The 20,155-nt window shown below is 40.2% G+C and overlaps 2 protein-coding genes across 2 annotated transcripts in view; one reads left to right on the top strand and one right to left on the bottom strand.

The window, feature by feature from the left end:
* Positions 1 to 20,155, bottom strand: part of cpe (carboxypeptidase E) — a 62,137-nt gene that overhangs the window by 2,095 nt on the left and 39,887 nt on the right. Inside the window, exons 4-8 of the mRNA XM_060916578.1 lie at positions 19,972 to 20,089; positions 16,950 to 17,132; positions 14,532 to 14,671; positions 7,291 to 7,390; positions 992 to 1,110 (exon numbers count right to left, since the gene is read on the bottom strand). Coding sequence (XP_060772561.1) covers positions 992 to 1,110; positions 7,291 to 7,390; positions 14,532 to 14,671; positions 16,950 to 17,132; positions 19,972 to 20,089 — 660 coding nt within the window. The remainder of the gene's footprint in view (positions 1 to 991; positions 1,111 to 7,290; positions 7,391 to 14,531; positions 14,672 to 16,949; positions 17,133 to 19,971; positions 20,090 to 20,155) is intronic.
* On the top strand, positions 5,029 to 6,439 carry LOC132883225 (uncharacterized). Its single transcript, XM_060916579.1, has 2 exons — positions 5,029 to 5,190; positions 5,507 to 6,439. The coding sequence occupies exons 1-2, from the start codon at positions 5,050 to 5,052 to the stop codon at positions 6,221 to 6,223; spliced, it is 858 nt and encodes a 285-aa protein (XP_060772562.1). The 5' UTR covers positions 5,029 to 5,049; the 3' UTR covers positions 6,224 to 6,439.

The following is a 20,155-nucleotide window of genomic DNA, read 5'->3' as shown; positions in this document are numbered from 1 at the left end:
GGAAAACACACTCATGAAATTTCAAATTATAATTTTGTTAATCAAGGGCTGTAACTCTGGTAATCTGTGACCAAATTTAACGAAATTGCAATATGCGTATTACCGACATATAACAAAGAATCCTGCCAAGTTTCGTGAAATTCCTCCAAAAATTGTGAGAGGAGTTGATTTCAGAAGGTGAGCACCCTTCCCGGGACGAACGGACGGAAATTGCCACGATATAATCCCCCTTCAGGCCTTGCGGCCAGCGGGGGATAAAAACCAACTAGCTTGTTATATTACAAAGAAAGTGCAAAATCCTCTTTCTAGAAGTTTCTATGGCAGGAAACTTACTGACTAGAACACATTGCTGACACTGGAGACTCTTTCTTTACATGTTAAACATCTCTGGACAGAAAAATTCACCAAATCAGTCATTCTATATTTTTCTGTGTTAAAAAAAATAACTTTTTTTTTTTTTTACTCCAAGACTATGTCCCGTATCCGCCATCCACATCCGTCTGATGGTTGGAGGCGGGGCATTTAGTGGGTGCTAACTAGGCACTGACACTTGAGTACATAATTTCAATGCCGAATGTACACAGTCTATTTCATTTTTTCTTTTTTTTAGTAAAAATGTTGTATATTTATGCCTCGCTGGTTGGAAGTACGAGTTAATAATTGAGCTCTCAAGATACTTCATTAGGGAAATTATTTATTTGAGAGTTATTTGGCTGGCATTTGCACATGCTAATAATGTCTTTTGATTTAAAGAATACAAACACATATCTTGTCTCTGAAGGCGCTAAAAGTGATAATCTCACCTCACACATAGATGATGAAGTCGATGATGATGACTTTGCTAATAGTGAATACTATTATTTCATGCTCTGTGATTAGTAAAACTCTTGTGATGCAATACTTGCACACTTAGAATGTTTCCAGCACGTGTGTGTGTGTGTGTGTGTGTGTGTGTGTGTGTGTGTGTGTGTGTGTGTGTGTGTGTGTGTACCCGAACAGCAGGGCTGTGTGGAACAGCCACTTTCTTGGTCACTGTAAGATATCCAGGAGCTGAGGCTGAAACTTTATAGTTCCCAGGAGCCAATAAGCGCCAATAATCACCATCCTTAGCTACAGAAATACAGAGATGTGTGTTACATAGAAAACAAAATATGTCGTTTAATTTTTTGACATATGGATTCATTCTAATAGCAACAATGACACTCACGGCATCAGAGGACCTCTTGTAACTTTGGAAATGGAGCAATTATTTCTAACATGCTCTGAATTGTTGCTAGTTGCTGCGGTGACGTATGTTGTTGTTTTTTTTTTTACATGGTGTGGCTATGAACAAATTAATACACTATACTGAAGTCAGTGGTTAATATTTGAGATACATGGTCAGAATTTTTCCCTATAAATTACATCCCCAAATCAGAAAAAGCTCGGACGGTGTGAAAAATGCAAAATAAAAAAGGATGCACTGATTTCTAAATTTACTTTGACTTGTATTTCATTGCAGACAGAACGAACCCAAGATATTTCATGTTTTGTCTGGCCAGCTTCACTTCATTTGTTAATATACATCCATTCCTGCGTTTCAGGCCTGCAACACATTCCAAAAAAAGTTGGGATGGGGGCAAGTTAAGTCTCGCAATGAGGATAAAAAAATTAAATAATGATGTGATTTTATCAACAGGTGATTGTAATCATGATTTGGAACTATACAAAATCAGTATCCAGGAAAGGACTAGTGTTTGAGGAGTAAAGATGGGCCGAGGATCTCTAGTTTGTCAACAAATAGATGAGAAAATTATTGAAATGTTTAAAAACAATGTTCCTCAAAGAAAGATAGGAAGGGATTTGGATATTTCACCCTCTATGGTGCATAATATCATTAAACGATTCAAGGAATCCGGAAGAATTTCAGTGCGTAAAGGGCAAGGGCTCAAGCCTAATCTGAACACCCGTGATCTCTGATCCCTCAAACGGCACTGCATCAAGAACCGTCATTCATCTATACCTGATAGAACCACATGGGCTCGGGATTACTTTGGAAAACCTTTGTCAAGCTCTACAATATGGAGTTACATCCACAAACACCAGTTAAAACTTTACGGTGCAAAAAGGAAGCCTTATGTTAACTCTGTCCCGAAGTGCTGTTGACTTCTCTGGGCTCGGAGGCATCTGGGATGGACCATCACACAGTGGAAACATGTATTGTGGTCTGACGAATCTGGATTCCAGGTTGTTGTTTTTTTTGTAAGGAATGGATAGCGTGTGCTCTGGACCAAAGACGAAAAGGTCCATCCAGACTGTTACCAGTAGCAAGTCCAAAAGTCAGGGTGTGTCATGGTATGGGGTTGTGTTGGTGCCCTTTGCAAAGGTAACTTACACTTCTGTGATGGAGCATTAATACAGAAAAGTACACTGAGCTTTTTGGAGCAACATATGCTGCCTTCAAGACAACATCTTTTCCAGGGAGATTTCAACAAGACAATGCAAAACCACATTCTGCACACATTACAAAGGCGTGGCTGTGGAAGAAGAGGGTCTGTCCCCTCTGTCCCCAATAGACAATGTGTGGAGAATTTAGAAATGAGAAATATGACCGTGACGACCCCGTACTGTTGCACACCTTAAGACCTGTTTGTAGGAAGAATGGGACAAAGCATCTGAAACTCTTCATCACTTGGTGTCTTCAGTCCCTAAACATATTTTAAGTGTTGTGAGAAGGAATGAAAACATTATAAAGTGGTAAATGCTTTACTGTCCAAACTTATTTTGAAATGTGTAGCAAGAATCAAAATTGAAAAAAAAAAGTGTTTATTTTGAAAAATAATAAATTTCATGAGGTAAAACATCGTAATGTGCTGTTGTACTGTTTTGAGTGAAATGCAGGTCAAAGATTATTTACAAATCACTGTTTTCAGTTTTAATTTCAATTTCAACATACCGTCCCAACTTTTTCTGATTTGGGGTTGTAATTCACTGGTGGCCACAAATTGTATATTCTGAGCAAACGATTTAATAAGTTGTACCAGTGACTCAGGCCCTGTCCACGCGGCAACGGATTCAGGTGAATCCGATAAAATTTTTTAGCGTTTCGGCCTGGCGTTCACACGGCACCGGCGTTCTGGGTGCCCCAAAACGATATTTTTTGAGAACGGTTAGGAGAGTGGAAAAATCTGGCAACGGCGCCGTTGCGAAGTCGTCTGGATGAGTAGAACGGATTTGTTTACGATGACGTCACAACCACATGACTAGAACAAGCAGCACTCACTCATTCACGCAGGGTAGAAGAAGGGGTTTATGCGCATGCGTCCTACTTCTTCTATTGTTCTGGTGTCTCCAATGGGACCGTCTTACAGCGCTCTTATTTTATTTCTTTTTCTATTTTTTTTTCTTTCCTGTGTGTTTGTGTAGTTTGGTGTTTGTTTGAGTGTTTTTGTCCGCCGGTTGCAGTGTAGCTCCAGACCCAGTTTTGGGCGTCGGTTCCCTCCAGGCCTTGGTTCGCCGTGGGCGATGCCTGCACTTTCAGCTGTGGACTGCAGTGAACCTGTTGCTCAATTTACATTGTGGTTGTCCAGCGCTCTGTGCTTTAACGCTTGGCGTGATGTTCCGAGCAATGTTGCTTGGTGGCATCGCAGCGGCTGTGCAGGCGGTTTGGGACACACCAGCGCTCTGCGTGGCGGAGCTTCTCTGCTCGCTGTGTGGATCCACGGCGTGGTGTTTGAGCAATGTTGCTGACGGCGTCACGGCGGCGGTGCTGGAGATGTGGGACTTGTTTTCGTGCGCCTTTTGGTGGGACTGTGGCTGCTACACCACGGGAATTACATCCTGACCCCTACTTGGTGGACTTTTTACTTTTTATTTTTTATTATATTTTTATTTTTTTCTTTCCTTGTCTATAATTGTAAAGCGTCCTTGGGTTTTTTGAAAGGCGCTATATCAATTTAACTTATTATTATTATTATGTAGAGGTGTGGCATGTGCATTGCATCGTTTTCAGCAAGCGTTGCGTTGCCATATGTACCTGACACTTTACTGATCCGTTGCCCATGTGGACGCGATACTTTTTTTACCCGCTAAAAAAAAAAATCTCGTTGCCGTTGTCGTGAGGATGTAGCCTCAATATCTCCTTACACATCATTCTAAGATGAAGTGTAATATTATTAATCATATCCATGCTTAGGTGCCAGAACAATCTAATTCAATTATCTAATTTCTCACTCATTTTAAAATACAAGAGCTACCACAAAGCAAGTATTTCATGGCCACAAGATAGAGCTTGAGAAACATAACACATGGCCTTAATATACTAATTTGTGGATGCGCCTTACAGTTTTTCTCAATTGGTTTGGCTCATTTCCTGAAACTGAGATGACATTCTCAAAATAACATGGACAAATCCCCAAACCCACTTGCAACTTCTCACAACAGATTGGCATTTCTCATTGCTTTCGTCAAATTGCAAATCCTTTGTACATGTCTCCGGTGTCTAGTGCATCCTTGCAAATGGTTATGTACAAGTGGCCCACAGTTAACACAATCATCCCACATTTAGCTCAACTTCCAAATGAATATATGTTCATAATCTATCCCAATTAGCTGCTTCTCAATGTTATGGTCGTTCCCTCCAAAACATGTCAGAACAATTTCATCGTATAAGCCATCATATGCAGAATAGTCTGCTCAATTGTCAAAATTAGTCAAGGACATAATACAATATAGTATATATATATATATTTTTGTCAGAAGAATTTGGAAGATTTTTGGAATAAATACATGGCAGTTAGGTGAATAAGTGACAGGTGAATTCAGGTTTAGACTAACGATGGAGGAGTTTCCCACATCACAGATGACCAATCCAACAGTTTGTGGAGTTACCTGGCAGGTGTTGTGTATGACTGTGCCTACGGCCATACATGTATATATAGAGCTTGGCCTGGTGCCAGTACTATTTGCAGAATGAATATGGAGGAACCTCAACAAGGTCAACTTCCAGCTGGAGGAAGGGGAAGAGGAAGAGATGGAGGAGGAAGGAGAGGAAGAGGAAGAGGGGTGCGTATGCGTGGTGGTGGAGTAGGGGGAAGAGGGCGAGGCGTGCGTAGGCATCACACTGTCCCCGATGAAATTAGAGCCACCATTATTGACCATGTTGTCAGGAATACAGAGAGGGTAAAAGAACTGCGGTACCAGTATGTGCAGGTAAGTCAATTACTGTATTTGTTTTCCACCATTGTAACCTATACACTATGCAGAGGTTCAAAGTTTGGGGGGTTTTCCGTATCTTTACTGTACCTTTGGAATCCAGTATCTGACCACAGAATTTTGCCTAAGAACTGTAACAGAAAACTGTGATCAGTATTTCTCCATTTTGTGTCACATACCAGCTGGAGTATCTCTGCATAGGCCAGCATAGGTTTGGAACCGTTGCAGGTTATATTGACTTTGTGAAGAAGATATTACTGCTGTGTATGACCCATCTGCATGATTTGGTTTTACCTGTGTTTCTCTTTTGTAGAGAATAATGGCATTGGAGGGAATAGAAACACCTCATCTCCTGGTGTTTGTGGACGAGGCAGGTTTCAATCTGGCCAAGTGCCGCAGGCGCGGACGTAACATCATTGGCCAGCGGGCCACAGTAGACGTCCCGGGTCAAAGAGGAGGAAATATCACAATGTGTGCGGCCATTTCTGACAATGGTGTGGCCACACATATTGCAAGCCTAGGCCCATACAACACGCAGAGGCTCCTCCTCTACCTGGATCGTCTGTATGTGGATTTGGTCCCCGAGAATGAAAGGGGACTCGAAGCGCCCCACCTATCACAATTTGTCATTGTGTGGGACAATGTCAGCTTTCACCGTGGCCCACTCATCAGAGCGTGGTTCGACACCCATCCAAGGATGCGTAATGTTTTTTTACCACCATACTCGCCATTCCTCAATCCCATTGAAGAATTTTTTTCTGCTTGGAGGTGGAGGGTTTATGAACGCCACATTGGGGATCAGAGGTCTCTCCTCAATGCCATGGATGCTGCCTGCGATGACATCACAGGCGATCAGTGTCGGGGTTGGCTAAGACATTCACGCCGCTTCTTTCCACGCTGCATCGCAAGGGAGAACATCCGGTGCGATGTTGATGAAAATCTGTGGCCAAACAGAGAGCAGCGGATGGATGGCCTGGAGGATGAGGAAGGCTACCAGGAGAGGGTGGGGGAAGACAGCAACAGCGACTAATCCAAGTGTTAAACTTGTGGAACTTGCTTTTTTCAATTCCTTTTTTGGTTCATGTTTATATTTTGTGATATAGCCTATAGACGCATGACATCACATGCAGGAGGTAAATGCATATTTTCCTTTTACTGTATACCTATACTCTCTGTTCGTAATGCAGTAATGCATGCAATTTTGTTTGTGTGAAAATTGTGTGAATAAACAATTTCTTTGGTGAAATGAGTGCACTGTGTGTGGTGTCAAACTTTGGAGGCTGCTGTCACTGTAAAACCCTATTTCTCCAGTTTTATATATAATAGTATTCCTTTAGCTAGACCTCTGACAAACTGTCTAAGCATTTTGACTTGCAGTGCTTACACGATGCCAAAGGGACAATGCATTTTGGGGGTATTGACTATTTATTTGAGAAGGATATTTAGTTTTGACACATGGATAAACTGTTTTGGGAGAGATATGAGCATTTGCAGATGATCCATGTAATTGTGTTGAGCCATCCAGGTCATTTAGACAGAAGCACTTAATGAACAAAAATGAGGCCAAGCAATTGAGAAGGATCTATGCCATTTTTATGGTACTGACTATTTACATGGGAAAGGGATTTCCTTTTGAAGCGTGAATGAATGGTTTTGGGAGAGATATGACATTTTGCTGGTTATCTGAAGGGTTGTGCAGAGCTGTATCACTGTTTCGCAAAATGACCTTATAGTTATAGGAATGTCATCTCAGTTTCAAGAAATGAGCCAAACCAATTGAGAAAAACTGTATTATACAATAACTACTAGATCACCTCCATGGCTCTGTATTTTAATAACTGGGATTATATTTGTATCATACTTCACTTCTGCTGAATTTATACTGCCGGAAAAATGAGATAATTTCTCAACTGAACATTTTATGAAAAGTACAAAATGTTACCACTAGATGGCAATCTTAGCATCATGTTGAATCTGTTACAATCTGAACAGCTGTCCTGATACTTTAAGTGACACTAATTAATTTGTCTTGCTGTTATTTCATTCTGATTAGCACTGTTATGAAATATGAGCGCCTGTAAGGATGTGTGCACCCACCTGAGGTAATGTCATGGTCAATGCCATCCACAGAAATGGACGCATTGGAGATGGGATTTCCCTGATGATCATGGACAAACCCTGTGACTCCACGATGAACCTGGGGAAGGACAGGAAAAGTGAAACATGCAAAAATTCTCAGTAAAAGCAAGACAAGAAGCTTTTTTTTTAATGTATATTGGTCTCCGTCATTTGGCTTGCATTCGAATTTGATATTATTGGAATTTCAGAAACAAAATTAACTAGTTCTAGTTTGCCTCCTATAACTAATTTGAATATTCCCGGCTACTCTTTTGAATACGTTCTGACACCTTTAGCTTCTGGAGGTGCTGGCATGTATATCAGTTCGAATCTTAATTATTCAATTCTCGAAAAAACTTCCAATTCTGATTTTCAAGCTCTATGGGTTGAAATTCTGATTACTCATCTCATCTCATTATCTCTAGCCGCTTTATCCTGTTCTACAGGGTCGCAGGCAAGCTGGAGCCTATCCCAGCTGACTACGGGCGAAAGCCGGGGTACAGCCTGGACAAGTCGCCAGGTCATGACAGGGCTGACACATAGACACAGACAACCATTCACACTCACATTCACACCTACGGTCAATTTAGAGCCACCAGTTAACCTAACCTGCATGTCTTTGGACTGTGGGGGAAACCGGAGCACCCGGAGGAAACCCACGCGGACACGGGGAGAACATGCAAACTCCGCACAGAAAGGCCCTTGCCGGCCACGGGGCTCGAACCCGGACCTTCTTGCTGTGAGGCGACAGCGCTAACCACGACACCACTGTGCCGCCCCAATTCTGATTACTAATCAAAAAAAAATATTATCTGTGGTATAATTTACAGACAACATAGTTCTCCACTTAACTTTTTGAAGTAGCTGGAAAACACTTTAAATCTATACAATAAGAAAGAAAGATCAATTTTCCTACTTGGAGATTTCAAAGTCGACCTGTTAAAATTAGAAACTTGTAATCACAGTCATAACTTTCTGACTACTTTGCAGAGTAATTATCTGCTACCAACTGTCATTAAGCCTACTAGGGTTTATAATACCTCCGCTACCCTTATCGATAATATCTTTACAAACATACCAGAAAAATTGACTTCGAGTGGAAATATAATTTCTGATGTAAGTGATCATTATTCACAATTCTGTATAATTTCATCAACCAAACTCAAAATACAAACTAACAAATGTAAAACAAGATTTATCTCTAATAACATTATCAATAATTTTGTAAATGAACTTTCCAAATCTGAATTCACCAAATATCCCGCAGCATCATTTTTTGGTAATGGTAATACAGACTCTTCCTTTTCCGTATTTTATAAAAAGATAAACAATTTAGTGAATAAACATGCTCCAATGAAATTTCCTTCCAACCGGAGACTAAAACAAACGCAAAAACCATGGATAACGCAGGGTATACAAAGATCAATTAAAGTAAAAAATCAATTTTTTTGCTCCGGCGATACTGACAAATATAAATACTATAGAAATAAAATATCTAGCCTAATACGTATCTCTAAAAAACATTACTACAACTACTTTTTTGAACTTAATATAAAAATCATGAAACGAACATGGAAAGGTATTAATACGCTTATTAATAACAATAAAAAAAGATCTAAAACCATTTCCCGTCTTAAAGACCCGTTAAATAACGAAAAACTGTTACTCGAATACTCGAAATTTGTCTAATATTATGAACACACATTTTGCTTCAATCGGGCCTAAACTAGCTAGCAAGATTCCTTTGTCTAATAAACATTTTTCTGATTATTTAAATAATCTAGATCTAAAAGAGTCTTTCTTCTTCTCACCAGTTCTAAGACAAGAAATTGAAAATGAAATCCTAGCCTTGCCCCAAAATAAGTCTTATGGTCTATACTCTTGTCCCGTTGACCTACTCAAAGCCTCGTATCACCTTATTAGTGATCACTTAGCTTATCTAATAAACTCTTCTATTAACACTGGATCGTATCCCTCTAAATTAAAATTCTCTAAAATTATTCCTGTATTCAAATCAGATGATGACTCTGATCCAACTAACTATAGACCAATTACATTACTTTCAGTCTTTAATAGAATCTTTGAGAAATTGATTTATAATCGTTTAATTGTATTTATTGATAAAAATGACCTACTCTTTGAATTTCAATACGGCTTTAGAAAAAACTTCTCAACTCAGCATGCAATAGATATAATAAGCTCCATACAATCGAATATTGATAAAAACCTCTTCTCTTGTGCGATATTTTTGGATTTATCAAAAGCCTTTGACACTGTGGGCCATAGTATATTGTTAAACAAGCTATACTGCTATGGGTTCTGTGGAATAATTTATGACTGGTTTAGATCTTATTTATGCGGTAGAACTCAAACTACATCTATTGGTTTCAGTATCTCAAATAAAAAACAAATGACTTGTGGTGTACCACAAGGTTCAGTTCTTGGACCTTTACTGGTCTGACTCTATATAAATGACATTTCAAATGCCTCCAATATCCTTAAGCTTCACCTCTTTGCTGACGATACTAACATTTTATATGCTAATAAATCTATTAAAGTACTTGAAAGTGTGGTAAACAAAGAGCTAACAAAACTTCATGAATGGTTTACAGTTAATAAGCTAACTCTTAATCTAAAAAAATCGAATTTTGTAATTTTTTCTCACTATCGTAAAAAAGTATCTTCAATTAATATTAAAATATTTAATAACTCTCAAAACAAATTTGTTTCACTTGAACGTAAAAAGTATGTCAAATATTTGGGTTTAATAATCGATGACAATCTTTCTTGGAAGCCTCATAGTGACTTTATTGGCAACAAAATAAGCAAGGTTGTCGGCAGGGGTTAAATTGGGCCGGGGCTGTCCGGGGCTGAGCCCCGGCACATAAGCTCGGAGCGGATGGCATATGATCACGCACACATCAAAAGCAACAAACCCTTTTCACGATTTTCAGTTCTGAATAATTAAATATCGTTTTATTAATCAATAAACCCATGACTTTTATGAGATAGATCATAGTTTTCCTGATAACAAGACGACCTGTCAAAGCTATTTAGAACAGAACTTGCGATCAGAGATTCTGGTTTCTGGAACACTGCGTGGGTTGCCAATTCCGCTTTTTATAAGCGACTTTGGGGTTTCTTTTTTTGTTAGCTCGCTTTAAAAAAAAAATCAGAAGTCGTGGTTTGCGGGTTTTCGGGCTTGTGTTTCAGCGTTGTGACTTGTTTATAATTTTCTCCGTACACCGTCTCCCCTTTTACCTGCATACGATCCTAATCCATCAGAGGTGCTTGAACGAACTGTCTGTGCATTTGGCGAGTTCAATTTCCATAGTCCCCAGTTATCGACAGAAATTAGCCAGGGGGAAGGGGGAGATAATCATTATCATATTTTTTTATTATTAAAAACAAAATATCAATTAATACTGAAGAGGGGAAAAAATAATACTGATCTAAATATGTCTGTTAGCAAAACACATACTGTCTAAAAATAAAAACACAACATATTTAGATCAGTATTATTTTTTCCCCTCTTCAGTATTATTTGATATTTTGTTTTTAATAATAAAAAATATGATAATGATTATGTTCACTGTATTGTTAATATTATTAGTGTTTTATTATTTATTGTTAATATTTAATTTAATGTTAATTTATTATTATTTATTGTTAATATTATTAGTGTATTATTAGTGTAATTATTATTGTTATTATTATGTATTCAATTATTTATTTGGCATGTGGTGCTTTTTGTATTGTCTAGAACATACATAAGATGAGCATATTATAGCAGCAAAATAGAAGCACAATCATTTGAATGCAGCAAAACTTTTGCTGCATTCAAATGATTGTGCTTCTATTTTGCTGCTATAATATGCTCATCTTATGTATATGTTCTAGACCAGGGCTTTTCAAAGTGTGGGGCGCGCCCCCCCCCCCCCCCCCCCCCCCCCCGGGGGGCGCCAGAGTTCTTCAGGGGGGGCGCAACGTGAGAGACAAAATGGATCGGTTTTTAGTACCTAAAGCTACAGTGAGTGAGGAGACAAAGTCTGGGCCAAGCAAAAAACCAGAGCCTCCAGGATGTTGCGATTTGCAACTTCAGCGCAAATTCAACCAATCCCCGCGAATTCAGGGCGGTGTTGCAATTATATCCAATCACCGCAACTTTCCCGCAAATTTGACCAATCGTTAGCGTCGTCTTGAGGTGACGTCGACAAACTACCTTCCACCTTACTTCCATGTGTTCAAGAGAAGCAGCATGCGCGCAGTGTTGCCAGATTGGACGATTTCAAGTGCATTTTGGCGGGTTTTGAACATATTTTGGACTGGAAAACGTCAGCAGTATCTGGCAACACTGAAAGTATGTTATGTTTACAGTAAAGGACTGTGTGCACTTTATTTATTTTTACTTAATACAAGAAGTTAATGGATGCCAACATTTTTGCCAAAATGGTATTTTATTTTCCATTGTTTAGGCAGCTTCAGCATCATACTGTGAGATTCTGTTCAAATTGTTTTTTTCTTCTATGAAGCCTGAGCCATTTATTTTATTAGTTTATAATTATTGTTTAATTTAGTCTTCAGGAGAGACTGCCTGCACACAGTACTAGTATTAATAGGGTTTTTTTCTTACATGAAAGCTGAGGCATTTATATTATATTTGACTGCCTGCACACAGTACTAGTATTAATAGGGTTTTTTTCTTACATGAAAGCTGAGGCATTTATATTATATTTGAAGGTAACTTCATGTTGTGCTGTGAGGTTCTCTGCACTTTAACTTTTGAACCAACAGGTGCATTTGGATAAGTAAAGCCTATTTTTCTGCATTTTTGTAGTCCTGGTAATCTTTTATATTGGTAAAGTTGTTTATAGGACCATTTCTCTTTGTTTTTTTAATCAATAGTTTTTCAGTAATAACTTAATATTTAACATATCACTCAATTTTAATCACAAAAAGAGAAAATCGCAACAATTTCTCACAACTTTCACTTCCTCCCGCAATGTAATCGCAACAAAAACCTAAAAAACACCGCAACTTTCATCGCAATTTTTTGGAACCCCCCCGCAACATCAGACATTTTAGCCCACAACAATCACAAAAAAGGCCCGCAGAATCCTGGGGGACTGGAAAAAGAAGGAAGTATGACCACGATTATTTAAAGTTTGGATTTTCATGGACTGGATCTGAAGATGCTCCACTGCCACAGTGTGTTGTCTGCCAAGAGATGCTAGCTAACGATACTATGGGATGTTTAAAATGTGTAAAACAAGATGTTTTAAAAAGCACAGATGTTTAAAATGTGAAAAAGAAAAAAATAATGTGTACAACAACCATTTTTTTAAAAATAGGAATGGAACATTAAGTATAGCAACAACAAAAATTGTAAGGGGGGGGGCACTGTTGTTTATTTGCTCTCCGAGGGTGGGCTGACTCTCCCACACTTTGAAAACCCCTGTTCTAGACAATACAAAAAGCACCACATGCCAAATAAATAATTGAATACATAATAATAACAATAATAATAAATGCTTCCAATGTTAGTGTTGTTTGTATTTGGTTGCATTCACTGCATGAATATATTTGATCGACAATTTGACTGACACTGTTTTGGCATATTTAACATTTATCCTCCAAAATAAATCAACTGTTTTGGTTTAAGATTGTGCAAGCCTTCAAATTTTCTCACTGAACATTTCTCCTTCACATTTTTCACCTGTAGGCATGTGACAAGATTTAACATGATATTGCTCAACCTACCTCTGTAAAGTCAGCTAACAACTTATTAAAATGCACCAGAATTCAGCAAATAACATGTATGATAATAAAAAACTTCTGGGGGAGGACCCCCAGACCCCCCACTAATCATTTCCTTCAAACCAATGTACAACAACCTGTACAATCTGTTACATTGGCCAACCAATCTACATTCAAACTGCCATAATGTGTAGGGGGGCACTACAAGACACACATAGGCCTACAACACACAGATAAGGTGTATATCTCTGTGCAATATGATATGGTTATCAAATTAGAGGGTTATTTTCCAAAAAGTATATTGGGGCAGGGCGGCGGGGGCAGGGGCGGGTACGAGGCAGAGCCCCCCCACATAACCAATCCCAATTTAACCCCTGGTTGTCGGCCTTTTGGCCAAGCTTAGACATTTTATTCCACTACATACCCTTATGACATTATATTGTTCTCTGATTCAACCTTATTTAACATATGGACTTAGTTCTTGGGGACAGGCTTGTAAAACTCATTTAAATAAAGTATTAATCCTACAAAAACGAGCTTTAAGACCAATCTTCTTTTCTATGAATGTATTTCTAAATTAATGTATGACGTTGTTAATCAAAGTGCACCCTCAAACATTTCTAAATTATTTTCTTCTATTTCTAGTATCCATTCTTATAACACTAGGTCATCTTACTCCAAGAACTTATATACTCAGTATTCTCGCACAAATCTACAAAAGAACTCATTTTCCCATGTTGGTGTTAGGGTATGGAACCAGATTCCAACTTCTATAAGATCTTCTTCTAAATTGTCGTTCAAGAAAAAAGTCAGACACCACCTTTTTTCCAATTTAAGTAGATATGGATATGCTGTTGACATCTCCAAACTCTTTCTTTCTACATAACTTTATACTTTATTTTTATATATAATTAATATATATATATATATATATATATATATATATATATATATATATATATATATATATATATATATACCTAATACATGCATGAATTATTATTATCATTATGATAAGTATACCTCTCTCTATATATATTTTTTTTTCAATGCTATTGAATGATATATTACTGTACCTTTATATCAAATAACAAGTATTGTCTCCTCTTTTTCTTTTTGTTACCAAATAGTTGTTAATTTGACAAGTATGTTTTTATTATCTTTTTCATACATATTTAAGTATTATATTAATTCATAAAAAAACTTTTTTTTTAAATTTGTAAACATGAGTCTGCCTTGATTAGCAATGCGATAAGTCTATTATTTGTTTTTATGTAATTGAAATAAAAGATTGAAGATTGATTTCATGTGTTTACAGGCCTGGGGTGTCACAGATGTTTTATTCAAAGTGGTCAGAATGTGTGAAGAAAATTTCCCTGGTTAAAGCTTTAATAGTTTTGAATACAGAGACAGAAATCTGAATATCCACACTCGTATCAGCACATACAAACACAAACACAAACCTGGGCGATATAGTTGATGAGGGAGTTGCGGTTCTGGTTCCAGTACATTTTGAGGGTGTTTTCCAGTGGAAACTTGTCACAGCTCAACTCCAGTGTGATTTCAAAACAGTTGCTGCTCAGATAGTTAAAGTCCTGCATGCCTGAGGGAAAAAGAAAAAGAAAGGTCATGTGATTTAAGAGGAGTGGGGGTTTTTTTGTATGTTTTTTTTAATGACTGTTGTTTTATAGCTAGGTTGCTAGTTTTGTAGAAATTAAACAACTGCACAGTAAAATTACCACCTCTCAATTTATTTTCCCTCATCTGAAAAAGTAGCTTCAGTGCAGTTCGCTCAAGCTGCTTTGTAACTTGAAGTGTAGCAACTTTATCAAAAGTGTAGTTTAGCTGTACCTTTGCTATTTTAAATAATAAGAAGCTTCAAGCTTGAAACTGCTAAGCGAAGTCACGAACACTGGTGGTCGAATTTTGTGTGGGAGTTGGTTGGATTGGATTAGCGTCCTGCAAAAATGAGTGGGATTGTTCTAACTGTCTGCAGGAGTAGGTGGGATTGGTCTAACAGTCTGCAGGAGTGGGCGGGATTGATCCAACAGTCTGCAGGAGTAGGCGGAATTGGTCTAACTGTCTGCAGGAATGGGCGGGATTGGTCCAACTGTCTGCAGGAGTGGGAGGGATTGGTCCAACTGTCTGCAGGAGTGGGAGGGATTGGTCCAACAGTCTGCAGGAGTGGGTGGGATTGGTCCAACAGTCTGCAGGAGTAGGCGGAATTGGTCTAACTGTCTGCAGGAATGGGCGGGATTGGTCCAACTGTCTGCAGGAGTGGGAGGGATTGGTCCAACAGTCTGCAGGAGTGGGTGGGATTGGTCCAACAGTCTGCAGGAGTGGGCGGGATTGGTCCAACAGTCTGCAGGAGTGGGCGGGATTGGTCCAACTGTCTGCAGGAGTGGGCGGGATTGGTCCAACAGTCTGCAGGAGTGGACGGGATTGGTCCAACAGTCTGCAGGAGTGGACGGGATTGGTCCAACAGTCTGCAGGAGTGGACGGGATTGGTCCAACAGTCTGCAGGAGTGGACGGGATTGGTCCAACAGTCTGCAGGAGTGGATGGGATTGGTCCAACATTCTGTAGGAGTGGGTGGGATTGGTCCAACAGTCTGTAGGAGTGGGTGGGATTGGTCCAACAGTTTGCAGGAGTGGGTGGGATTGGTCCAACAGTCTGCAGGAGTGGGTGGGATTGGTCCAACACTCTGCAGGAGTGGGTGGGATTGGTCCAACACTCTGCAGGAGTGGGTGGGATTGGTCCAACACTCTGTAGGAGTGGGTGGGATTGTTCCAACAGTCTGTAGGAGTGGGTGGGATTGGTACAACTGTCTGAGGAATGGGTGGGATTGGTCTAACTGTCTGCAGGAGTGGGTGGGATTGTTCCAACAGTCTGTAGGAGTGGGTGGGATTGGTTCAACTGTCTGAGGAATGGGTGGGATTGGTCTAACTGTCTGCAGGAATGGGTGGGATTGGTCTAACTGTCTCCAGAAGTGGGTGGGATTGGTCTAACTGTCTGCAGGAATGAGTAGGATTGGTCCAACAGTCTGCAGGAGTGGGTGGGATTGGTTCAACTGTCTGAGGAATGGGTGGGATTGGTCTAACTGTCTGCAGGAGTGAGCGGGATTGGTCTAACTGTCTCCAGAAGTGGGTGGGATTGGTCTAACTGTCTGCAGGAATGAGTAGGATTGGTCCAACAGTCTGCAGGAGTGGGTGGGATTGGTTCAACTGTCTGAGGAATGGGTGTGATTGGTCTAACTGTCTGCAGGAGTGAGTGGGATTGGTCCAACAGTCTGCAGGAGTGGGTTGGATTGGTCTCACTGTCTACAGAAGTGGGTGGGATTGATCCAACAGTCTGCAGGTGTGGGTGGGATTGGTCTCACTGTCTACAGAAGTGGGTGGGATTGATCCAACAGTCTGCAGGAGCGGGTGGGATTGGTCTCACTGTCTACAGAAGTGGGTGGGATTGATCCAACAGTCTGCAGAAGTGAGTGAGATTGGTCCAACAGTCTGCAGGAGTGGGTGGAATTGGTCTAACTGTCTGCAGGAGTGGGTGGTATTGGTCTGTCTACAGAAGTGGGTGGGATTGGTCCAACTGTCTGCAAGAGTGGGTGGGACTTGTCTGTCTTCTAGTGTAGGTGGGAGGAACTTTCTGCTGGAATGGGTGGGATAGGTCAAACTTTCTCCTGGGAGTTGGTGGAATTGGTGGGATTTATAACTTTCTGTAGACATGGGTGGACTTTATCAGAATTTTTTTGGAAACAAGCAGAAGTTGGATTTAAACAGTCTCATGCACACCTCTAGACTGTACTGAACACTGGGCAGAGTCAGCTAATACAACATGCCACAAATGTCTAGAAAGCTATAATGATTTGTCGTCATGTACCTCCAGGCACACTGTACCAGGCCCCTCCATTAGTGATGCCCTCTTTGAAACTCGAGTCATCATCATTTTTGCGGCATGGTGCTCGATTAGGGTCTGACATCACCGGGTTGTAGCTGGAGTACGCCTTCGCCAAGCTCTTAAACACCAAGTCATCAGGGCTGGCGCTGTACTCATGAGTAGATCCTGAGAGGTGAAGAGATATATGAGCGATACAGACAAATATTATGCACTGCAAACATCCCACACTCCACCTGCTACTTCATCTGTGACTCATTTCAGTCCTCCCTCCAAGTTTAGCTGGAGGTCTTTTCGTTCCACTGCTCACGTTTAACAACTGTGTTTATTTCTTTTACTGAGGATCATAAACACGACTGTGAAACAGGTGCTGTTTTGTGGAGCTTGGAAAGGAAACACGTAAGAAGACCACACGTGTGCTAATGTTGCTAAAGGTGAAAGGGAAGAGTCTGACACTGTCTTCTCTCATAAAGATTTGACTCAGCCACCCTGTTACATCCCTGTTGTCACATTATGAAACTCAAAAATGATTTGTACATATCTACTTCCTCTTGGATAGACTGGTTTTAGGGCAAAGTTGTGAACAGATCAATGCGCTCACATCAAATTTGATATTTTAAAAATGGATAAAATATGTGCTAAGCTAGTTTTGCTAGCTAAAAAAGCAGATATTAGTGTTAGTTTATTTTGAAAATCAAGTATTTTGTAAGTAAAGTAAAATACCCTGTGACAAACACAAACTAGTTTACTAACAGTTAGCCATCTAGCTAGCTTCTATCCATCTACCTAACTGGCTATTGAAGTTTGGCTACTTAATTACTACTCATGTCATGACAAATTTGGGCTAGTATATAAAACATTAGCTAGCCAGCTAGCTGCATCGACAAATGTAATGGCTAGTTGGAATGATCTCCATTTATGGATTCTGGTATTTTTTATTGAGAATTATGGTATAGAGATGTTCCTAGGCCATTTAAGTAGCTTCTTTGATATTTTAAAATATTGAAGTTTATTAATTAACATAGATCACACTTGGTAACTCTACCAATTCACGTGGTAGTCTACCGATCTTGACAGGTGAACACTGCCTACCGATTTTAGTTCTAAAAAATAACACATTACAAAATAACCAGCGAACACTGTTGGATTTGCTCTTCTGATCTCTCTTCAGCTGTGTTCGGCACAGGGGATACAAGTATACAGTGTCAAATATTCATATTAAATGAAGCCGAGAGCCAATAGACACAGCGTAATAATGATGATGTTGAATCTAAATCATATCGCTCTATCACTCCATTCCATTGGTTCTCATTATGGTTCTAACCAATCAGCAATGAGCTCACATATTATAACAAATCGTGGCCGTATTTGTTAAAAAAAAACACACACACTCTGGTGATTGCAAACAATTAAAACACAGAAGCAAAAAAAAGATTCGCTATGGCAACAAGTTCAAGGCGACTTGGTCATCGGATCATCCAGCATCAAAGCATCGAGGCAAGGTGAGAAGCAACATTTTGTGAAGTACAGTACGTCAGTCAGATTTCCTGATCCATTTTCTTCAAATATGGCACTCAGAATGCAGGAGAATGCACCATTTTACACTGTTTTTTCAAAAATTTCTGGGGGGCCATGCCCCCGGACCCCCTAGAAGGGTGCAAATGTGTCATGCAATCTGATCTACCGCTTTTCATTCTCTGGGGGTTGGTAAGTATGCATAGACTGTCCATCCATCCATTATCTGTAACTGCTTATCCTGTGCAGAGTCGCGGGCTAACTATGGTGAGAGGTGGGGTATACCCTGGACAAGTCGCCAAGTGATCGCAGGGCTGACACATAGAGACACACAACAATTCATACTCACATTCACACCTACGGTCAATTTAGAGCCACCAATTAGCCTAACCTGCATGTCTTTGGACTGTGGGGGAAATCGGAGCACCCGGAGGAAACCCACACAGACACGGGGAGAACATGCAAACTCCACACATACCCCTTTTCCACCAAATCAGTTCCAGGGCTGGTTCGGGGCCAGTGCTGGTGCTGGTTCACAACTCGTTCAACTTGCGAACCAGCTGAGAATCAGTTTGCTTTTCCATAGCTCAGGGTGCTAAGGGGAGCCACGTCATTATGTCACTGTATACGTCAGTTACGTCGCTGCGTTTGCATAAACCTTGACATGAACATCGAAGCAACAACAACACGGAGAAGAAGAAGCAGCAGCAACAACAACAATAATGGATGACTGCTGCTTTACTGCATCCATGATATCTCGTCGCTTATTTAAAAATGGTGCCCTCTTATGGTCTTGCTATTGTTGTTGGTCTTAACAACTCCGCCCCCCTGCTGACGTAAGCAGTTCTTTCCTCTAGCCCAGCAAAGAGCTGGTGCTACCCTGGAACCGGTTTTTCTGGCCCAGAGCCAGTTCTTTGTCAGTGGAAACAGAAAACCCGGTTCCAAAGTAAGCACTGGCCCAGAACCAGCCCTGGAACTGATTTGGTGGAAAAGGGGTAACAGAAAGGCCCCCATTGGCCACTGGGCTCGAACCCAGAACCTTCATGCTGTGAGGCGACAGTGCTAACCACTACACCACCGTGCCACTGCATAGATTGTAATAATGGAAAGCATTAATGTAAACTCTTTAAGCATTTTCTTTCCAGTTTCTACTGAGGACTCCAGCTCGGCCTGAGATTCTGAGTTTTCCATCTTTTTAACGTTTTCTACCTGCCTTACTCTTGTAGTATTTTCTTACCATATTTATGATGTAACATTAATAGCAGAAATATACAAAGTATTCCCTTTGTACCAGCAATTACCATAGATGATCTTAAAGATTGTCTACAGGTTAGACTAGCGTAGTGTGTGTTTTGGCAGCTGGTCAGACGAAGCTGGATTTTTCAGCAGGGGTTCTACAGAACATGAGAGTTTTAGACCTCTATACAAACAACCTTCACTGTGGAAATGCTGAGTCTGTGGTCAAAATGTGTGTGTGTGTGGGCGTTCGCACCACTTCTGGTTTCATCGTATGGATAATTGGCCACCACATCTCCTCCATGGAGGTTGGCTGACAGGACAAATGGGATGTCCATAATCCAGTGAATCACTGCCTTCGTCTCAGGAGCGAGCTGCAAAACACACAAACACACAAAGGTTACCATTTTTCTCGTGGTATTACAGCACATGATGGTCCC

This window comes from Neoarius graeffei, chromosome 3 (assembly GCF_027579695.1).
Source record: "Neoarius graeffei isolate fNeoGra1 chromosome 3, fNeoGra1.pri, whole genome shotgun sequence".
Lineage (NCBI taxonomy): Eukaryota > Metazoa > Chordata > Actinopteri > Siluriformes > Ariidae > Neoarius > Neoarius graeffei.
Note: the sequence above shows the minus strand (reverse complement) of the source record. Positions and strands in the feature narration are given on the sequence as shown.

Coding starts and splice junctions, on each gene's coding strand:
- LOC132883225 (XM_060916579.1), top strand. CDS start 5,050: ATGCGTGGTGGTGGAGTAGGGGGAAGAGGGCGAGGCGTGCGTAGGCAT. Junction 5,191..5,506: donor TGCGGTACCAGTATGTGCAG/GTAAGTCAATTA, acceptor TCTCTTTTGTAG/AGAATAATGGCATTGGAGGG.